This window comes from Anguilla anguilla, chromosome 6 (assembly GCF_013347855.1).
Source record: "Anguilla anguilla isolate fAngAng1 chromosome 6, fAngAng1.pri, whole genome shotgun sequence".
NCBI classification, from domain to species: Eukaryota; Metazoa; Chordata; class Actinopteri; order Anguilliformes; family Anguillidae; genus Anguilla; species Anguilla anguilla.
In genome coordinates this window covers 11,179,009-11,200,881 of record NC_049206.1, presented here as the reverse complement: position 1 = coordinate 11,200,881, position 21,873 = coordinate 11,179,009, and the positions used below count along the sequence as shown (strand labels likewise).

General features: G+C 40.9%; 2 protein-coding genes across 2 annotated transcripts in view; one reads left to right on the top strand and one right to left on the bottom strand.

Moving 5' to 3' along the window:
- Positions 1 to 16,163, bottom strand: part of pigk (phosphatidylinositol glycan anchor biosynthesis, class K) — a 32,101-nt gene extending 15,938 nt beyond the window's left edge. Inside the window, exons 1-9 of the mRNA XM_035423527.1 lie at positions 16,012 to 16,163; positions 15,141 to 15,194; positions 14,249 to 14,340; positions 12,242 to 12,377; positions 11,779 to 11,890; positions 11,547 to 11,643; positions 9,312 to 9,429; positions 8,526 to 8,636; positions 5,364 to 5,536 (exon numbers count right to left, since the gene is read on the bottom strand). Of these exons, the coding sequence (XP_035279418.1) occupies positions 5,364 to 5,536; positions 8,526 to 8,636; positions 9,312 to 9,429; positions 11,547 to 11,643; positions 11,779 to 11,890; positions 12,242 to 12,377; positions 14,249 to 14,340; positions 15,141 to 15,194; positions 16,012 to 16,098 (980 nt within the window). The 5' untranslated portion in view covers positions 16,099 to 16,163. The remainder of the gene's footprint in view (positions 1 to 5,363; positions 5,537 to 8,525; positions 8,637 to 9,311; positions 9,430 to 11,546; positions 11,644 to 11,778; positions 11,891 to 12,241; positions 12,378 to 14,248; positions 14,341 to 15,140; positions 15,195 to 16,011) is intronic.
- Positions 16,164 to 16,782: 619 nt separating this feature from the next.
- Positions 16,783 to 21,873, top strand: part of ak5 (adenylate kinase 5) — a 56,569-nt gene continuing 51,478 nt past the window's right edge. The window contains exons 1-3 of the mRNA XM_035423526.1: positions 16,783 to 17,305; positions 18,999 to 19,185; positions 20,107 to 20,274. Coding sequence (XP_035279417.1) covers positions 17,246 to 17,305; positions 18,999 to 19,185; positions 20,107 to 20,274 — 415 coding nt within the window. The 5' untranslated portion in view covers positions 16,783 to 17,245. The remainder of the gene's footprint in view (positions 17,306 to 18,998; positions 19,186 to 20,106; positions 20,275 to 21,873) is intronic.

The following is a 21,873-nucleotide window of genomic DNA, read 5'->3' as shown; positions in this document are numbered from 1 at the left end:
GTGTATAAGCACACATACTGTGTCTCTGCACAGAATGCCGAAAGAGCTTAATAGAGCAGAATTATTTTTGACACAAGTAAATCACGAATGACGCCTAGGCAACATCTAAACTACGATACAGGAAATCACAATCTTGGATACACAATTAAATACGGTGCATTCCCAAAACAATTCTACGCCTGGGAATTAGCCAGTGGGCTACCAGTCAACTGCAGAAGGCTATGTAATCGCAAGCGCAAGGATAAAAAGAAGTGCATTTAACGTCCAGCCCTCAACTCGGCCGAGAGCTCATTGATGTGCCGCTTAAATTAAAGCCACAATTTGTTTAATCAAATTGAGTTTCACAGTTCGGCTCTTTATAACCGCTCGTACAAATTTAATTACGTGCTAATGGGAAGGCACAGGTTCTGAGGCAAACTCCTCCTCAAAACGCGGATGAACGTGAGGAAGAAAGACAGGGTTTCACCTTGGTGGCTACATATCCACTTGAACTGTTACAGATGGCTGGTTCCTACCCTCCTCGGGCTATTTCTGGAAGCACAAATGGTCCTTTCTTTCTGAACGCACAGTGCCAGGCGCTGCCATGTAGCAAGCCGCCGCTTAAGAACTGAAGAATAAATGCTGAGTTAACACTCAGGACTAAAGTGGAGAGGCAAGGCCAAGCGCAATCTTAAACGCCATCAAACTGCAAGCCAGCAGGTTTGAGACCTGCAATATACACGCAATCTCTAATTAAATTTGGGGGGGGGGGGGATTTAAATTCGAGTAACTGGTACATGGATACAAAGCTTCTGATTAATGTCAAGCCTGGGGTGAATGGCTTTCCGCCCCAGAATATAACCCTACTTATAATGCTTCAGGGCTCTACATCATACAGTTGCTAAAACGCTTTTTCTAGCGTCCCCAGTTTACAACTTATTGGGTTTTGTAGTAGACACCTGTGATGTATGCGTAACAAGGTGCCCTAATGTGGCTTATAAAAACCTGCCAAGTTTCCCTATGTTGTCCAGACACCCAAGGCACATCTAGCCAATTTACCCAGAGAGTGATAAAATAATCTTGCCAATAAAATTTAGTAACAATCTTCCATTTCCAATTCATACTGCCGTAATCACAATCACATTTCAACTCTATACTACCAGCAGGAAAAGTAGCGGATCCACACTTGGTGCAGAACAAAGGCACTTCATTGGCTCTTCTGTTGTAGATGCCTCCAGCCACACGGTTGATCGCTAAGACCGTCCCGTATGCACTGCGCTTGCTGTAATGTGTCTGAACGGGATGCTGAACCAGTCCGTCTTCACATCCGCGCCTTTTAACAAAGTGCTGACATGCAAACGCTTCGGTTGAACACCGAAAGGGAGGCGGGACCATTTGAAGGTGCAAAAACATCAATTTGCTCCGTTTCATCTTCAAGCACATTTGACAGTGCTGCTCTGCCATTCGCCCCCCAAAACAAATCACCCAAGCCTTTGAAGAAAAGCACAAAAACATAACTCAAATGGCCATGAAATATGAGCAGAGATGTAACGTCAATTATTAATCAAAGACAACTACTGTTAAAAGATTCATGTGGTTTTTTTACGCATCAACGGAACATGCTAGAATGGCTCAAAATGACTGCGTTGCCAAAATACAAAATAAGTACCGGAGGACAATATATTTCCTTCATAACATTATTCAGTTAAAATGATGTACTATTCAGATAAAATGACAGAAAAGCACATACAATTCTGCATCAAATCGAGTTAAAAAAAATATTGGTTAAAAAACAACTAAAGAAATATTATTTTTGAAAATACTTCTGAGGAAACTCATTTTCAGAGTGCTATTACAGTGGTCATGGGCAGTGAATTCCACCTTTAAGGGAAAAGAGAAGGGAGACCAGGGGATAAATTTAATCTAGTCTCGCCCTCAAAAGGAAGATAAAAAGGGGAGAGCTCTATCATTTTTACCGCCTTTTAAAAACACACATGCATAAATAAAGGACATAATCCTACTGTTCTCTCCACTGGCACTGTGGACTTCAATAAAAAAAGACCCTCCATTCAGAACTTGGAACCAGAGCGTCAGCAGGTTCCTCGCCGCACGCTAATATCATAATTATACACTACGCACAAATTAACAAGAATACAAATGTTTTCACAGGGTGAAAAACAAACCGTTAGCTGCTCGTTTCATACAGCGCCGGCAAACAGCTTCCTCTGTAATGCTGCGGCTTTCCTTCTCCCCGTTTAGACGCTTGGAATGTATTTGAATTATTCAGTTTCAAAGTCAGTACAATGGGAGAAGGGGGGAAAACGAGAGCATCTTGTTCATTAACAATCGTGCCCCGAGGACAGAGCTGCTCAATGCAACTAAAATCTAATTCGAGATGCTAATTAGTTGTAACCCAACTCTGATTACCTGATTAGCACAATGCATTATTTTCGCGGCAAACACCCTTATCCGGGCCCGCTTGCACCGCTCGCCTTGTACATGTTTGCTCGTATGCAGCCAGTGGATTTCATACTGAAGCAATTTAGGTTCAGTGTCACGCTCAGGACTAACATAAACCCGCAGGCCCCCGGCTCCCAGAACACTGCTCCCAGCCGCTGTTAAATAATCCAAAAACGTGGCGCGCGGCCAACGCGGGGGACAAATCCACGCTACGAGGATAACTGCAGTTTATGCGAGTGGGGACAGCGGCGAAAAGCCCCACACGAATGTCATCTGGGTCATTCTTTCTTGAGTTGATTTTTTTTCTGAGCCCAATTTGAATATTAACTTTGCTATTAAAGGATTTTTAAAAAATTAATATCCGTAGAAGAGTGTCTTCCTTTGGATTATGCCAAACCGATATAGGGATCCTGTGCGAAAAGTTAAATTGGGTATGGGTGCAGTTATACCAAGCTGCAATGGCAAACAGATTAATGTTGCCTCTTATTTTCATGACCTTCACATTCAGTATGAATAAGCACAGCCTTGAAAATGGGTTTAACCTTGGTGCAAGTCCCCGAGGACAGGTTTTGAACATTTCTTCGGGTTTCATTTATCTTTTTGTAAGAATTCATGTAAATACCATCATCAAAAAGTAACCATAAAAATACATAATTCCCCTCAGACTGAATAACACTTTCACATATAATGAAAACCTTGATCACCCTGGAGTGAGAAAGAAAAAAAAAGAAGACGCAGCATACCAAGGAAAGCAAGATTAATACAAGACACACTACTGCCATCTGGTGGTTAACTCCTGCATAAACTCATCTGTACTGTTCCTTAGATTAGATGGGACACGCAGTACCTACAGGTGCTCCCAGACCACATAAGCAGGCGCTTGAGTCATTTAAGATCCATATGAATCATTACATGTAAATTACAGCAACATCCATTCAGCAGACACCATTATCCAAAGCACTTATTCAAAACAAAGCAAACCGGTGCTCTGAAAATGGTCAATAAGAGCAGCAGTCACACTTGAAAAACGATGATTGAAGCGAAGTGCCAGGAACAGCGTAAATGGTAGATGGTCTTAAAAAAAAAGTGTTAGAATCAATTGCACTATTGGCACAGTCAACTCTTCTGATGAACATATTCAACTCACCCAGCAGCATTTCTGATACTAGATGAAGTGCTAAGGGGACGTTAGAATACAACATCATTCAGAATTAGTTTAAATGATGAAAAGCCTGCTGGTAGCAAAAAGCAGCTATTTGTCATGGAATACCCATTTGATTTTGCCATATTATTAACCACTCAATGCTATAATATCTAAGATATCATATGCAGTAAACCAACAGCCACATTTCTTTTGAAATTATACTGAACTTCTTTCTTGCACAAATTAAAGAAGACTTGAGCTCGAAATTGAGGCAGAAGTTTGTCCAACTGCACAGTCCTATTACTGCATTAAAGAACTAAACTTGGAATCACTTTGCAACTAACTCACTAAATTTGTGAGTAAGCATTACAGTAAGTTTAAAAAAGTGCTGGCTGGCTGATGTCACCTCTCACATCTAGCAATAAAGAACCTCATGCATGCAACCCCATCCATGAAAACCCTCTTTACTGGTCTTGTCAAATTTGGTTAGGTTTAGGTTTCAGGCCACTTAAGACTGCATCGGCTGGGGCTGTCTGGCTGCCAGAGATAAGTTCTCCCAAAAGTTGTCCCAAAGACGAGCAAAGTGCACATCCAAAGACACGCTAGAACTGTAGAGAGGATACCCCTCATACAGTGGAGCACTGAGGATCACATGATAATCGTGATAAGATGACAAGCGTACAGCACAGTATCATTCCAGCCAGAAAAGTGGAGAGGACTGCCAGTTCATAACCCTGCTTATTATCAAAAGTGAACCAAATGGCACAATGTATGAAGAAATAAATCTATGGAACAACAAAAAAAAATTCCTTAGTAAATGCCAAGATTACGGCTTTTAGTTACTACTTCTACTAATTACCGCTACTAAATACTTATCACTACTGCAACAATCCAAACGCAAAAGAAGTCGATTGCCTCTTGAAAATGGTTCATTTAAAACGCTGAATGCAAGGTCCACAAGTTCAGAGTCAGATAAAGGGCTGGGATACATTTAGGTATACATCAATAAGCGCACATACTTCTAAGTCTAAGCAAACTTACTTCTCAAACCCCCCACTGGTTAATTAATAATTAACATAAATGGATACATAATTAATAATCAAGTCCTCTCATCTGATGTGGAATATTCTAATTAGCCATCTGCATCATTTTACACAGCTTAAACTGCATAGCAGCCACGGTAACCTTGCAAATTATTAGCACTGTTGATTGCTATTGCTAACGGGCCATTAGGAAATCAATATCCCCATTACAGCTTTGTACCAAACCGCCATCAGGGCTTCTAATGTGGTAGGCCTTACACCTTTCCAAAGCCCCGTTTCCATGGCGCTTAGGCTACTGCATTCATTTGTAAACACAGCCTGAAAACAGGCTAATTGCAACTTCCTTTTTCAGCCTCATTCCCTTTAGCAGGAGTGCTAAACGTGTTTGCTGGAGGGGCAACCCCCTTTAGTTCTAGAACATTCCCTGGCGGCAAATCAGGTCTACTGCTATCATTAACAGTATACATTTAAACACACAGTTGCATAAAATTGTAAATTACCAACCAAACAAGTATGTATAAATCCCTTCTGTCCTCTGTCGTATTTTAAGTTTACAGAACATATCAATTTTTGAGAAAATGCTAGTCACAACTAAAAGCTAGTCACAATTAAATTTCATATGAGACCATCAGATACTCAAGAAAATAGTGAAAATTTGAAATGTACATTGTGAAGCAAGTACTAAGAGACTGGAAAACAACCATCCACAAGCACAGGGGAATCATGGGTTGACTTACTGATCCTCCTCTGGAATTATGGGTGTCGTCAGATTGACGGTCTCCATGGTGAGCTCCACTTTGCGCACGCTACCAAAGAAGTCGGTGATGAGGACGCTTCCGGGATCCCTCTGGAACAGGTCGGTACGGTGGCCAGGGGTGGACACACACTGGCTCTTTGGGCACACCTTAAACTGAGACGCACAGATAAAAGAGTTCACATCAGATTTGGGGACCAATTTTGAAGGGCCAGGCAAAATTTTGGCTGCCTTTTCATGTTTCATTTGAAGCAAATGCTAAATTAAAATAATATCAGAGCACTCCAGCGTCCTTTATTTCTCAAACTGAATATGATACACCAATTAGTTAATCACAAATTACAACGTTCATAGATCAGTTGTGGTTGAAGTTTGTTATGCACCTTTAAAAAAAACCTCCAGAATGGATTTTCTAAAAAAAGTGCTTTAAAACTGTAAATACAGTAAATAATGAAAGCACAGACTGGTGTTCAAAGTCATCAGATCATATAGATCAGCTCATAGTTCATATATGCCTATTTTTCAAAGCCCACAAGCATTTTATTTGAGAGCAGCCAGTCCCTCAAGCGTTCCGAAGTAAGACCACGAAAAGAACTGGATCAAACCTTCCCAACCAGGACGGTGATCCACAACATCAACACTAATCCCTGACAATCAACCAGGACAAGCCCATCTTTTTAAACCGCTACAGTGGCCAGAGAGACGCCAATTAGCCTAGCCCTCGGCGCCGTCGCCCGCGCGGAGCCCGGGCGCTCGACAGCTGCGGGAATTACGGCGTCTGATCCGGAGCCCGGTCTGGCCACGGCACGGCGGGGCTGGCGGGGGGACGGCGGCTCCTGTTCTAGTGCCAGTGGATTAACGGAACAGACACGAAACCGAGGGCCCGGGGGCCGGTGGCCAGCGTGTGTCCCCCCCCCTCACCAGCCCCCCCTCCCCACCCCCACCCCCCCGTGCCTTTGAATCGACCCCGGTCCGGCTGGAGGAACGCCGCCTTCCTTTTCAAGCCCTTTCAAGGAGGGCGGCCTCGGGTCGCCCGCTTTCTTCTCTGTGACGGGACGACTTCTGAGGGCTGGCACCTCTGTGAAGAGTGCCAGAGGGGGGGGGGGGGGGGGGGGGGGGGCGCGTTACGAAAAAATCCCATTTCGTCTCTACACAAAAAAAGGAGACTGTTCTCTAAGCCAGGGACCTTTTCTGAAGCAGCAACACATCTCTCAGAGGCCCCACAGAATGATACTGCATCATTCGATCTGCAATTAGCGCTAGTGCTTCCTTTGTAAAATACAGCCAGCACAGGCAACGCTGGATCAGGACGCCCCTTAGCCCCTTAATCAGACAGGGGCTTCTGTCCCCGCTGGCCGCCAGCGATCCCCTCTGTACTCCCGATTTTAAAACTATCTGAGGAGAAGGCGACTTCAGGGAACAGTCGCTGTGTCCCGTAATCGTTGGTTAATTGATAACTCACAATCCTTAAAGTCACTCTGTTCGAAGATCACAGGACACACTAGTACCCGGCTAGTACATTCAGCCCAATTCTTTACATTTGTGCCTCCTAATGAAACAACACAAGGTGGTCTATTAGAAAGGGAAGTATATCAGAGACCTGAAGAGCATTTCACTCTTATTAGGTCTCTTTACCAGTGCAGCAAACCAGGCTGCAACTTTGAAGAAACAGAAAATACAATATATTGATGGAGCTGTTAGTCAGGCAAGAAGCCATTAGCATGGTAAAGAAAAAAATCAAGACTTCTGGAGATTAGAGCTGCTGTTTATTTGATGCCAGGTCTAAACGTAGGGGGGAATCAAACATGGAACACGATCAAAGAGCATCGTTTTATTCTCTATGTATGGAGTCCAACTAAGTTTGAGTAACTAAGCTTTCCTTCCAGCAGAGTATCATCAATGGTTTTAAATAACATTCCTCTGGACAAGAACCAGCCAGTAAATAATGTGCAAATCCTTTCATGGATGTACAACTGAGATTGGGAGGTGTGGAACCTTACTGGCTATTACTACTTAAATGTGAACAGTAATCATGACAGGTCAAATGTAATGGCAAAACAAAATGGCTGAAAGTCCATCTCTCACAGGACTTGGAAGTCCTCCACAGCCCCAGGTGCATGGCTGAGTAGCTGCCTGTATAAATACAAAGAGAACCAAATTCCCAAGGACAAGGACTCCGACACAGAGAAATACTGACGCACTGTCCCGCCGAAGGAAATGAGTCACAGTATATGATGTCACTGTGGAACAGTACCTCAAACTAACACGCCATGATCTGCTGTAACACAGGCATGCATCAAATTAACAAACTCCTCTTGAAAATGTTATAAATACTCATTTTACAAACTAAAATGCACAGTTAATCTATATTCAAATTTGTACCAAGGTCTGTGCTGAGATTTACTATTCAATTGAAATTGAAATGCATTTCGATTTCAAGTATAAAAAGCTCTGAATTTCATTCCATAGTGAATCCATTGAGGTGCTGCTGTGGAGAGGAATAACAAGGGGGAAATGAGGTCTTTATGCATGCAATCAGTGTGTGTAATCTTCACTAGTGTCAGCAAAAATGCTCTGTGATGACCATCTGATGTGCCAAGTGCAAATGTGCAGGAAATTTTCAATTTCTATACTATTTTTTTTCCTGAACTCTCCAAAGCCTTCCGCGGTTTCTCCTCATTAAGCGCAAACAGTATATTTGTATTCAATGAAAAGAGGAAGCAAGCACATTTTCCACACCACCAGTGCACACACTCCAAAGATGACTTCCTAGGCAAGAAATGGCTCAGGATGCACAGGACAAACAACATGGGCCCGAGGTACTTGAACAAATATAGGAATCCACAGATTACTTTGGGGTATGGCCAATACAGTTTTTGTGAAATGTATTGGTGAAAAGTTGTAACGTGGCATAATTTTGATGAAAAAGACTTTAAGGAATTGTTTGTACAGACGTATAGACCGTAAACTTTGTATCTATAACTTGGCTTTTTTTTTTTTCATTGAAAATTTATTTGTCGAGATAAACAAAACATGCCGATAAATGCTCAGATACATCCAATAGAAACGTTCCATGGGTTGACTGACATCTCTGCAAGCCAATAAAAAGTGCCAGTGATAGGGCTCATGGCTGGGGGACACTCACCAGGTCGTTCATGTTGGCCTGGCTGGCAGGGTGTATGTCCTCCAGGAACTCCAGCAGGTAGAAGGTGTATCTGTCCATCAGGTGCACTCCAATGGCCAGGTCAGGCTGGTGCTGAGGGTCAGACCAAGCACAACTTGTGGGGCATGTTTGTTATAAAAAATAACATTCATTTAATTGTTATTTAACAAATTACATAAATAACTCAGGAGGATAATTGTAGTGCGCTGGTACTATTTGCTTATGTTGCACCCATCTGGGAAATTACCAGTATATGTACCCAATTTATCACTTAAGAGCACTGCAGTTGAGCACATTTTGACGTTTCAAATACAGTGCCACTACCGCCAGGGTGGTGCCCCGCCACCGGACTGCTACCCCCACCCCCTCAGACAAAACAAAATAAAGGAATAAAGTAAATAAATGAAAATAAGAGACAGTGCAGAGAGCTCATTTGAATCTCACAGGCCCAGAAGGAAGGCAGGGTGCGGGCCTCGTCGGCCCAACTGGGATGACGGATCGGCCTTAAAATGTGCCCTTGAGCCGCCGTCGGCGTAGCCGAAAATAGCCGGCGCAGCACGCGGTGAGACCCGCTGCAGGCCCAATCTCCAGTGTGGAGCGGGAACGCAGAGGCACCGAGTCCCCCGCGCTGAGCGGGCGAGATAACAGACTCATTAGCTCGACCGTCCCCAGGGTGCGACGTCGCGCGCCTGGGCTTCGCTCAACGGGCAGGCAGCGGCTTATGGGGGATGTAGCCGAACGGCGGCGCGGTTAAGCGCGCGAGCTTACCGAGAGCGAGTCTTCCCCCACTTGGCTGCTGGCCAGGGCCATGAGGTTCGGGGAGTAGAATCTCTCGTACATGGACGCCCCCTGGCAGGTGTCGATGATGAACAGCAGCTCGTTGTACCTGCGGAGAAGACACCCCGGGACGTCAGCCTGTTTGTTTCCCCGAGCCGAACGGAACGCTCCGCACGGACAAAGCCGCTTCCTGCACATGGCCGGAAGTCACCATGGCAACGGAGACCTGCTGAATTTTCAACCTCCAATAGGAATTTAACATGACTCACCTGTCTTCTTCTACAAGCAAAACAAAAACATTTTTTATTTATTTTATTTTTTTAAATAGAAAAACCCTTTCTATTGTTCGCATATAATCCTTAGATACAATCAATCTGAAATGATAGTGAAACATTCATACAAGGAAGGACTACAAGGCCTGCTGTCAAGGAAGCAACAGACAGGAGCGATACTGGCAGATAAACCAGCGCAGACTCAATTACTTCAGACTGAATGTCAAAAGCTTCATCCGCTGCGAGCAACAAATATTTCATAAACAGCATGAAACCGTACGCGCAGTAAAAGCTCATTTACGTCCCGTGCTAATTACACACCGAGGGATCGCAAAGATATTATGGGCCACTTTAAAAGCAAATAACTAGACACCGACAAGGCCTTTGGCCTGATTTAACGAGCCATCCCTCTCTTATGGAGTCCAAGCCTTTTATCCCAACAGAGACACTACAGAAGCCCCATAACTGTCAACCAGAAATTAAATCTTCACTGCACCCTCAAGGGTTATGTTTTTAGCAGTTAGCCCAAGGTCTCTGGTGGCCATCCCATCAAATGCGTGACGTGCTTATTAAGATTGTTTTTGGCAAAAGGACATAATGTTTGCCCGCAGTAGTTTGGCCACTGATCTGTGCCTGTTCTGGACAGTTGAGCCTGAGGAGTTAGTGCTCTGACAGGACCGCAGCTCCATTCAGAAGGCATAAAACTATGTGCTTTCTTTTTTCACTGCATAGAGGACATGGGAAGCTTTTAAAGCATTAAATTTCAACGTTCCGTACCTCTTAAGCAAGAGACACAGAAAAGCCCTTTGAGAACATGGTTAGCTTTAATGTACAATGTACTGGGGTAGAACAGCACTCAAGTCTGTTGTGCGACTACCTTTAAAGGGGGTTTTAATGGTATAAAAACAGGACTGAGAATGTTTCATCCGTAAATCACCTGTGACAGACAGACAGACATCTATGTCTTGCTGTTTCCTACGAGTACTCCGGTTTCATTCGACAGTCCAGAGGCATGGTGATTAGGCTAATTGGACAGTCTAAATTGCCTGTACATATGAACGTGCAAGTGAATGGTGGGTGTGCACTGCGACAGACTGGTGACCTGTCCAGGGAGTATTCCTGCCTCATGCCCAATGCTTGCTGGGATAGGCTCAAGGCCCACCCTGTCATTCTGGCAGAATAAGCCGCATACTCTTGGTTTAGGTAAATAAGTCTCATAAACGTACTCATCTATCCGACATCAAAATTCAGATAATGCTTATTATCATTTAGAGAGCTTTAAAAATCTTTTTGTCTAAATTTCGATCTTCAAGTGCATCCAGGACGAATCGAAAGATGAGCAATTTAAATTCCAATTATCATTGAACCATATCTGCCAATGTTTTTTAAAACAACTATTAAATGACCTACCCAAAGCAGAATTAGCTATGTCTGGTACATTCAATCATGAGGAAATGAACGGGGGGGAAAAACATTCAATCAAACATTTTCCCTGCAATCATTTTCTTCACAGGTGTCCTTAAAACTGTCCTTCACTTTGTATCGCGTGCGTCAGCATAGGTCGACAGGAAAAAAGAAAGTAAACCGTGTCGATGCACTTGGAATAATGTATTCAGACATATTCATGAAGTACAGGAGGATAAATGGCAGAGACGGGGTCCGGGTTCACTCCGATTGCAACCTGCTTATTGTAAGCAAGATCACTACGTCATCACTCGCATCCACCATTCTGAAACTCGCTCACGAACATGGAGCCGTGAAGCCAGCAGCAGCCATAGACACATGTCTATGGCAGCAGCATCCACAAATCGGCTTTTAAACGAGAAACAACGTATAGATTCACCGTCACCGTCCATTTCCTTTTCCGTCGCAAATATTCAAACTCGATTTGGAACTTGCAACTCATTTACAGGCATAAAAGATTTCGCTACTTAATTCCTCCACTTTCGCTCACCTTCTTTTCTGCCACATTTGCTCGAACGCGTCGGCCAGCTCCACGTTACTTATTTCTTCAGAATCCTGGAACTTCAAGAAACCGTTTCCTCCGTGACCTGCGAAAGTGAGGGTTCACCCCGCAGGGGAGGCGAAAAAATGGTAAAATTAACGCAGGGGAGTGAATTAGAAACCATACCCTGAACCTTTGACGCTGGTACTTTAGCAAGGCGCTACAAATCCCGAAAGCCTACCGGTTAAATAAATAAGGATGTTGCTGCGGTCATCGGAGAGCAGTCGCTTGGACCGAGGGGTACTCGGTGGCAGCCTCCCAGTCAGTACGCGGAGGAAGTTCTCCACGGTAACCTGAAACAGCGCGAGGACAGTTTTAACCCCAGCTGAGCTTACCCTACAGAGGAACGAGCCACAACAGACCCCTGAAGTTTGGCACAGTGCTACAAGAGTACGGATAGTATCCTGACTGTACCATCAGACTAAAGAAGTCACAACAGAAAAAAAAATCACATCACAATAGGATTGTTCAGTTAAATTATTTACTGTGTCCATCACTATGACAACATGCTACAACTGCATTCATACGAAGTAAACGCAACAGCTTAAAATCTCCACTAATTAAAACTGTACCATTATTATTTTGTACTACATTTCTTCATAATTCTGATTCCCCAGTCCTTCTCAGGCCCTGTGGACGCTCACCTCGTACCCCCGATAGTCCACCTCTACGTCATCTCCATACACATTCAGCTCCATGTTCTTGTGGCTGAAGACCGTGGCAGGCTTGGGGTTTCTGTGACTACAGGCCATGTCGTCCGCCAACATCAGCACAATATGACTGGAAGGCAAAACGGCTTCAGATTAGCGACAGCAGGGTTCCACTACGCTACATTAAATTATCATCGCCACATTTTGCAGATGCTCCAACCCTCAGCAATGTACACAGATTATACTTGTTTTTGTTTTTTCTGTATCTGTTTTTGCATACATCCCATTTATACAGCTGGAATTTTTTTGTACTGAAGCAATTGAGGCTAAGTACCTCATTCAAGGGGAATCCACTGCACCCCAAACTGATCTGGGAACTAAAACCCATGACTTTAGAGATACCAGCCCAGTTTCCTAACCATACTACACTGTCATCAAACACCACTCACCGCTACAATAATAGTTTAAAAGCCAAAACATAAAATAACTCTCCAATATGTATGAAAGTATGCTAATGTGAATCTGACAATAAGACCAATACATACACACACATCAGCACTAAAAAATAGACTAAAGGGTAGAGGGTAGACTAAAGGGTGAACTCACACCTACAAATAAAGTTGAACATTAAACATGATTCCCAGTAACGACCACTGATATTTTTACCATGACACCAGAAACCGTTAGGTACACCCATAACAAATGATAACATTCTCAGATGGCTGGATAATAAATTACTTCCAAAACACGGAAAGGGAAACTTGGAATTAGTACACTTCTGCAAGTTTATAGAGATAAATGAGATATAAACAGGTTTTTAACAACAGGTTTAAGGTTAAAAACGTGCTACGCATTCCAAAAACCCATTGTGACACTACTACACAAGAGGCTGGAACACAGGAATTGATATCCATGTAATGATTAATATCAAATCACAGCAAAAAATAAAATAAAATAAAAGTATAAATAAATCATTTGTTAAAAAGACTTGGTTCAATCTTTGTGTCCAATGAGAGGATGCTGCACTGAAAGGATCTATAACCTTGAGATTTCACTTTCAGAACATCCCTGCTTTCGGCAGAAATTCCAACAGGGGTTCTGTTGACCATTCAAAATAAATCCATCATAATGTGATATTGATTTAATACCATACATCCATTTCCAACGGTGTGTCACAGGGATATTTCAAGATAAATGTCAGCTTATGATGGTAAAACGTCCTTGGGAAGATAAAATGTCACAAAATGGCTCTTTACCAAGCGCCAATATGTGTTCCTCCACTGAAAGATTCTGGGTGTACGTTGCAAAACTAGCAAAGCTGATAGCCTATATCATTCTGCATACAAAGCACGAGGAGGACAGGCAATTATGATTACTTGTAACAATTAAAGCTGCTGCAATAGATTATACAATATGAAATGAAATATGTTAAACATGTGAAACTAACATGCTATCCATATTTAACCGATATATACATGTGCATATACACACATGTATGTATGCAGATGTAATATACAATATGTGTGTGTACACACACAAACCCCCACAATTGTAGTTTATTGAAACACCATTAAAAACTAGTAATAACAAAATAATTATAATAAACCCTGTTTTCCCTCCATATATACTTTCAGCAATACACTATGTGTACTTGCTTGTAGCTATTCTAACTAAGCACAATATCTTTGATCATAATACATACCCACATTTTCCCTATTATAAACTACTGTGGTTTGAAATCCATTCCTACATTTCAAGATTGTCCACAGGACACCTTTTATCACCTTCAGTGAGGCAAACGTCCTTTTTCTTGCATGACATCATCCTGGTATCTTAATTAGTTTTTTTTTTTTTTTTTTTTTTTTAATTGTGAAACAACAAATGATTTGAGCACATGGTTCAATGCATTCATTTATCCTAATAATCAAATTAAATTAAAAGGCATATTTAAAACAAGTGCATCTCCACTGCAGGTCTAATACATGCTCCACATACAGTTACCTGTCAGGGATCCCTAGCCTCTTGACGCTCCTGTACACTGACAGAGTGTTGGCCACATGCCGATAGTTAAACCAGAACCTCGAAGTGCACACCTATGAGGAAAAAACAAAAAAAGGAAAAACAAACAGAGCAACAACATCAGTCTTTAAGCGTTTTGTCTCTGGAATTGTACGAGCATCATGCGACGTATTTGTGTGGGTTAGCCATTGCCCCATAGACACATTTTCATTATTGGAATCAAGTTAAATCTTGGATTTGAATCACAAGTGCAGAAGATTTCATGCTTCTGAATGCAAATGTACCACAGGCAACCAACACAAAATGTTACTTATAATGGGGCCTTGAAATGGAAGCTAAACAAGTTGCTATCTTCTGTGAACTAGTGCACATGCTGTGAAAATCAATGCCTCGTTATTCAACTTACAAAAAATAACAACAGGCGCAATAACAATTGTATTTGAGTTAAACTACAATAAAATATTTTAAGCAAGAATTTCAGGAGCAGCACAGCAATACATGTAAAATAGTTAATACAATTTTACAATGCAGAACATTGAAACAAGGGAGAAATTGGATGTAAGAGGACAATTAGGGACAAATAGGTTATGAGCCAGAGTAAGACTGTAATGCAGACAATCAGGCCTCAAATGCAGAAAGCTCAATCTTAGAAACGAAGCCACTGTTTAAAATGAATCGTTTCCTCGAGCAAAATCTTGCAAAGATAAACGGTATTAACTAAATACTGCACTTCTAAAGTGGTACACGAATGTTAAACACTGGTGAGTTGGAAAAAAACAAAGACTTAAAAGACCTGTATCAAATGGAATCCTTGATCACACCCTGCAATCAAACAATTCACATTTCCATCTAGCGAGTAGCCACCAATACTTACCAAAACAGCCCAGTTATTGGTATGTCCACTGCTAAAGAACTGGCTTGCTTTTGCCTTTGAAAATAATAAAGAACAATAACAGAACACATGAAATAGTTATGGCTGCATGAAGGAAATATCATAAAATCCCACAAACACATCTTTAAGGGGGTTCAATTTAACAGGCTGTCAAGAGATTTAGCTTCAGCCATTCAGGTGCCAGAGAGCTAGCTGGTCACTAGGACAATCATCTTTAAGGGAACCTTGAAGGGGATGTTGAGAACACTATAACTGTACATACATTAGCTCCAAAATCAGTAAAGGCCCCTTCAAAAGGCAGGGCCTGGAGCAAGTGAACCTATGGTGCATTGCTCGGTTGTGTTTATATTAAATATATAGACACTCGTTTTATTAAACCTGAGTAACAAAAATCTAAGCAATTTTTAAACAGGAACCAAATTAGATACTCAATGAATCAATATTTTATTTCCTCATTTAACGTTAATGAATCAGATCTAAAAGTCAGAGCGTCGCTGTACATGATCAGCTAGCTAGCTACAATCATTTCATGTTCAAATGTCACAATAGAACACAGCAAAAGCTAGTTGGCTTTACTAGGGGGTGGATCGGCAACGCAACCTTAATTCCCCAAGGGCCTACGGAACAGACATCTAAAAATGTACCTGCAGATTGCAATATCATCTAATTTCATGTTGTGAAGCAAGTATTAAGTACCTGGTAATTTGCTAACAGGCAATAGCATCTGAGAGCTGGCTAGCAAGTCGGCTAGCTAAGTGCCTACCACATCTAGGTTTTACAAGACGATTGTGAGTCCACCATATAATTAACAAGGCGAGCAACAGAAGCATTTAAAAGAATGACAGTGATTTACCTCAACGTGATCACCAGCCGCTGGTAATAAATGGAGAAGAAGTAAAGTAAATACTTTCAAATACAAGAAACACCTGCACTCAGCCATTTTTTTTAAAAAGGCAAACGACAGCTTTTCCTGTGTTTCACAAAATGAAGTCCGTGTAGCACCACGGAACCTAGGTAAAGGACCCGATAACAGGCAAAAGACAAGCTCGCAGATAAAGGAATTTGCCATAAATGAATCCAGACCCGCATGCTCTTAACCAAGATTGCTGGCAAAACGTGTATTAACATGGTATTGTGCAGGCTATTAGGTAGTTTAGTATTTTCTTAATTATCATTTATTAGTTTGGTACTATTTTCTCCTGTCCGCATTCGTTAGATTGGCTGCAATCAGGCCGTCGATGTTGATCGTCATTTAGCCCAATAGCCTGTTCAGATTTCACCGGCAGGCAGCAGTATAGAGTTTATAAAGTGAGATGATAAATCAGTGAAAGTTGTGAGATATGCATTAAATGCGCGTTGTTTGACAAACACGCAAATATAAATCTTTGTTGTAAATTTGCGCGTTCAGTCTATATTTTCTAGAAGACTAAAAGGAGAAATATATTTCTCTCTGCGCTATTATTTTGTTATAAAGGGCCTATTCGTTTATATATGCTATTAGACCACAGAATTAGTGTAGGCTGCAGTTCAGCCATACAACAGTGTCAAATATATATTTATCATGTGTGAACGGAGATTATACGTGAAAATGTCATAGACTACATTGTATCTGCATTAATGCCATTTTTAAATATTACAGTGACATTTTATTGTCAATATATTTCTAATGGCCATGCGTAGCCTATACCAGAGTTGCTCGTAATGCCAGTCCTCGAGCTTCACGTAATGCATTTTTTCTCATATATCCTACTTTTCTCCTTACATCAGTGAGTTCGCTCTCGTGGTGTAGCCTACGTGTGCGACATTTCCGTCAGTCCTGGAACTGTAAGCTCCTGCGGTCTGTTAGGAGCGTGCACAGACGCACTGCTTAGAAATCGGCATGTCACAGCGCAGCCACTAAGCGACACAAGGAGAGGTTTGCCTTTTGGTGTCAGCTTTCCGCCCCCAGGGAAAATGCTCTGAGGTTCGAACCAGCAGCGCGCGGAGTTAGGGATCCTAACAGTTCAACCTTCAGCGAAATTGTGCATGAAACAACAGCACATAACTGAACACCGGAATACATAGCTATTTATCCACTTGTAAGAGGCATGAATACCAGTGATGCCAAGGAGTATCTCGCACGAAGAGAGGTACCTCAGCTCTTTGAGGTAAGATAAACGTAGTTTACCTGTGGTATACCTTGCGTTGTGCATTTTACTTTAATTCTTACTTAACACTGACGTGTGTATTGTGGCACTCTTGGTCTGCAGCAGATTTGAAATTTGTTTTCAAGAAAACAGTCAGGTGTAGTCTGTATAATGTATTTTTATATTGACGTTGTTTAGACGAAAGTAGGTTGCGTTTAATATACGATTTTTAGTCGATTAGCCAAAATATAAAGCATTCGTATTTTTTCAACAATTCCTAGTTTGCTTGTTTGTATATAGCATATTTATTTCTTATGGACTCTTTAAAATTCTAATTTTCAAATGTAAATGCAAAATTAAGGTGCTGTTTTAGATTATCATTATTCGTAGCCATTCATAATCATGAATTATTTGCAGCCATTCATTATTATGTTTATCATACGTGTCAAACAGTATTGTTTGTTTGCTTAACATTTGATGAATAAAATATGATGAATCAAGATGAAAAAATATGTATGTAACATTAAACAATTTTATTTTAGAACATGTTTGATAATATTGCGTAGTCAACATGTGTTGCTCTGCTTGGATTCTACGATTGTCATTTTCAGAGACTGATACACGATAGGCTTGAGGAAATTCGTGGTTAAGCTTAAATAATTTGATAATCCGACACATTTAGTGGCAGAAATGGCTAAGATTACCAAATTTAGTGAATATTCATTCTTAACCTTGTCTTAATCTGTCAAACTGAGCCACACCAGTCCATAAGATTATAGTTCAAATATGATTCAATGTAATCCTAGTTGTAAATTGAGTGGTCTTGTTTTGATTTTGTTGTTATTGAATATTGCAGCACTATGAACTTACACAACATGCTGCCTACATAATTCAAGATGAATATTAAACAGATACTGTATATGATACAGTCAATACTATGAATTCTTATGAAACAGCAGAAAAGCAGTGTCGGACCACCCATTCCTTTGGTTTGATGCTGTTTGGGATTTCCTATATGCTCTATGTTTAATGCAAGTAAATACAAAACACAACACACACTCTGGGAGATTAGGGAAACTTCTTATTGTCGCAACTGATTATACTGTATTTTCCAAAACTGAGATGCAGTTGCCTTCATGTACATAAATAACCAACAAATCAAATAATTAAAAAAATATTTTATTTGGCTGCTAACCCCATCCATTGTTTTCGGCTTGGGAAGCCAGTACATTTTGAACTTGGGGAATGTTGTTTTAAAGGGTGGATGATGGTTTTTATCCCCGAGGAACACATTGTTCAAGCACAGTTCAGGGCCAAGCTGCACAGTAGCTCCAAGAATGGAATACATATTTTTAAGCAGGGAAGGTGAACACTGCAAGAAAAACGGAAAGGTTATTCAGTAAACAAGCAAAAATAAAAAAGTTGAAAGTAAAATCACAACTATACGTCTATTTTTAAGTTGTTCTGTCAGTGAATACAAAAAAGAAAATTCAGAGTTTAAAACATTCACAGATTGAAAAAAGCCTGCTTTGATAAGAACAGTTACGTTGTTTACTTTCGAGATCAGTAGCTTTAGATGAGTGTATAAATGCAAGCTATTATTATTATTATTATTATTATTATTATTATATAATACTATATATTAATTGTATTTTTTGACTATTTAGATTATTTTATTCAACATAATCCATGCAGCCATGCACTGTTTCTACAGAGCTTGTTAACAGGTTTGATGTATTATCGACCGGATGACCCGGTGGAGTATCTGGAGACCTGCCTGAAAAAGGTCAGGGAGCTGGGCGGGACAGAGAAAGTAAGGTGGGACACCTTCGTTGGCCAGGACAAGAAGTCCCTGCCCCCCCTCAATGGAGGACAATCACGAAGGTCCTTCTTCAGAAACGGTATGCCATTGAGAAACCTGGAGGCCAAAGGGAAAAAAATAGCTGCATTCATGTAACGTGCCTTGAGGTAAAACTGAGGTGACAGTAGAATCAACCACCATCTGATTAGTTTTCCTATACTCACACGGCAGCCCTGTCAGGTCAGGTCAGCAGTTATGAAAACATTATGCAAGGGGAATGTACCATATGGGGAATCGTACCTGACAGCCTCAAATTTGCAAAGCAAATTTGCTGCATGTGTTCTAGAATCAGGAAGAAAAAAAAACAGCTGCCATGTCTGGCTTCAGCACATAACCGAATCTCTTCCTGTCCCAAGCAATGAGATATTTTGGTCTCGTCCAGATGTCTGTTCTGAGTGTGGGATGGCAGTTCTGATCCTAGCTTACACAGACTGGTATTTGATGTGTCTCTCAGCTTAACCTTGACTCATATTTGATATGCTAAATGGGATTTGCTTCCACAGTGGGGGATTTTTTTTCTTTTTTTGAGGCTGAGCCCCTAGATCTGAATGCCTTCTGGACCAGGATCAGTGCTGGACAGCTATATTGAATTCCTAATTAATATGTGAGAAAAACTCAGGCTGATCCAGGAACACTGTGTTGGGACTGAATGTACCTATATAAAAATGATGATGATGTTAATTATAATTATAATAATAATGATAATTATACATTTTTTTATTTATGAATCACTTTTTAAAGTGCTAAAATGATACTGCAGATGGAAAATAGAATTACAACAAGAAAACTTATGTGCAAAAGTTACAAATGCAGTACAGTTTATAATAAAAATAAGTTATAAAAACAGGATATATCCTTGTTTAAAAAGCTGTTTTTTCTGGTCTCTTTTGAAACTTAAAGTTTGCCTATACGCTCAGACCTTGTGACATTCCCAGCATGCATCTGTGTATTATGTCTGCAGTGCTGCCAGAGAGTCCGAACTTTCCATATCGGCGGTATGACCGCTTGCCGCCCATCCACCAGTTCTCCATCGAGAGCGATTCCGACCTATCAGAGACTGCGGAGCTCATCGAGGAATATGAGGTCTTTGATTCATCCAGACCAAGGCCCAAAGTCATCCTCATCATTGGTAAAAACAGTACTCAGCTTTAAAGATGACATGCGGCCAGTTTTTATACAGTAATATAGGCCAACGTAACAATATTTAGTGTAACCATATTTCTTCTCCTTTTCATATCTCTTGTGGCTGTCACTAACGGGTTATGTGTGCGTGTGTGTGTGTGAGAGAGAGAGAGGGAGAAAGAGAGCCTTATGGTGACTACAAATATGCCGCCTGAGTCACCTATTTCTGAGAACTAAAATGTCACTTGCAAAATGCTGTCATTATAATTATAAGACCAAAATGGAGTTGACTGGTGCCTTTTGAATCCATTGTTTTTTTTTTTTTGTTACATACAAGAAAAAAAGCTTTCAGTTCCAGACCTAATTTTATTTTAATATAACATCATCGAAACTGGAATGGATTTTAACAGCCTTATTATATTTTTGCTCCCCAATCATTAACTATACATTGTTGGTGAGCATAGCAAATAGGGTAGTAGGCATTGCTGAATTTTAATTTCAAGGGGAAGTGATGAGAATGAGCATGAGTGCTTTCTTGTGTGAGCCTCTTGCTGTCCACTGCACGACATCCAAATTGGATTCTGATGCTAACCAATTAGTTTCTGCTGCCAAACATTTCTATTCATTGCCATGGGAGAAAATGGCTAACTGCAAATTAAATTGGAGGATTCTAGTCACTGCGAAGGTCGCGGCAGCTCGAAACACCCTCCGTTGACTTGCACTCTCAGTTTAAACTTGATGGTTGCCGAAGAGTTGCAACCGAGCAGGTTATGAACGACTATAAAAATGAATGAATCATTGTGTTTCATAATAAATGGAGGGCTGTCATTTAAGATAAATGCTGTTTCTGATAAACTTCTTTCATTCACAGTGCTGTTTTGAATAATTGCTTGTTGCAGAGGATTACATCTGAATGTGTTACTGACAGGCCTGTGCAGAAACCAGTCATCACCATTTCATTTGCCCTTTATCTGCTGTATAACACCTATGCACATTAAAATGCGTCAGCAGTTGTTATTGGCAGACAGATTATGAGTTCCTTCATTATTTCGGCATTTTACAAAATAATAGCATTGTGGGGAATCATTTAGCCGAAGTCTTCCCATGTTCAGAGACCATAAGGTGTATATCATCTTTATGCCCGATTTCCTTGGTATTAATGTACCATTTTATTGCAGAGTTACAAATAAGAAGTTTTGTTGCTCTATATTTGTGACAGTCTGAGAAAGCACAATCTATTGTGTGTGTTTGACGGTTATTAACCAAGTTTGCTTCTCCTGGAAAATATTTTTTCTTAATGCACAGATGTGTTAGTGTAGATTTTGGGCTGTAAAAATTGTCTTGAGAAAGTTTACGTGAGCTTTCACTTATTAGCTAAAAGTGGTTGTACCATAATAAAATTTAAGTTTGGGAAGACTAAATTTTTGAAGATGTTAAAATCCTCTATACAGTCTTTATTTCAGACCACTAAAATCTGTTGCAGGTTAAGTGCATTGCCCTATTTTTATGAATTATCCCTACTGCTCTAAGCAATTTTTAAAAAGAGCAATGCCAAGCTGGAATGGAAATTATTTTCTCTTTTTTCATTTCATAAGACAGATCTGCC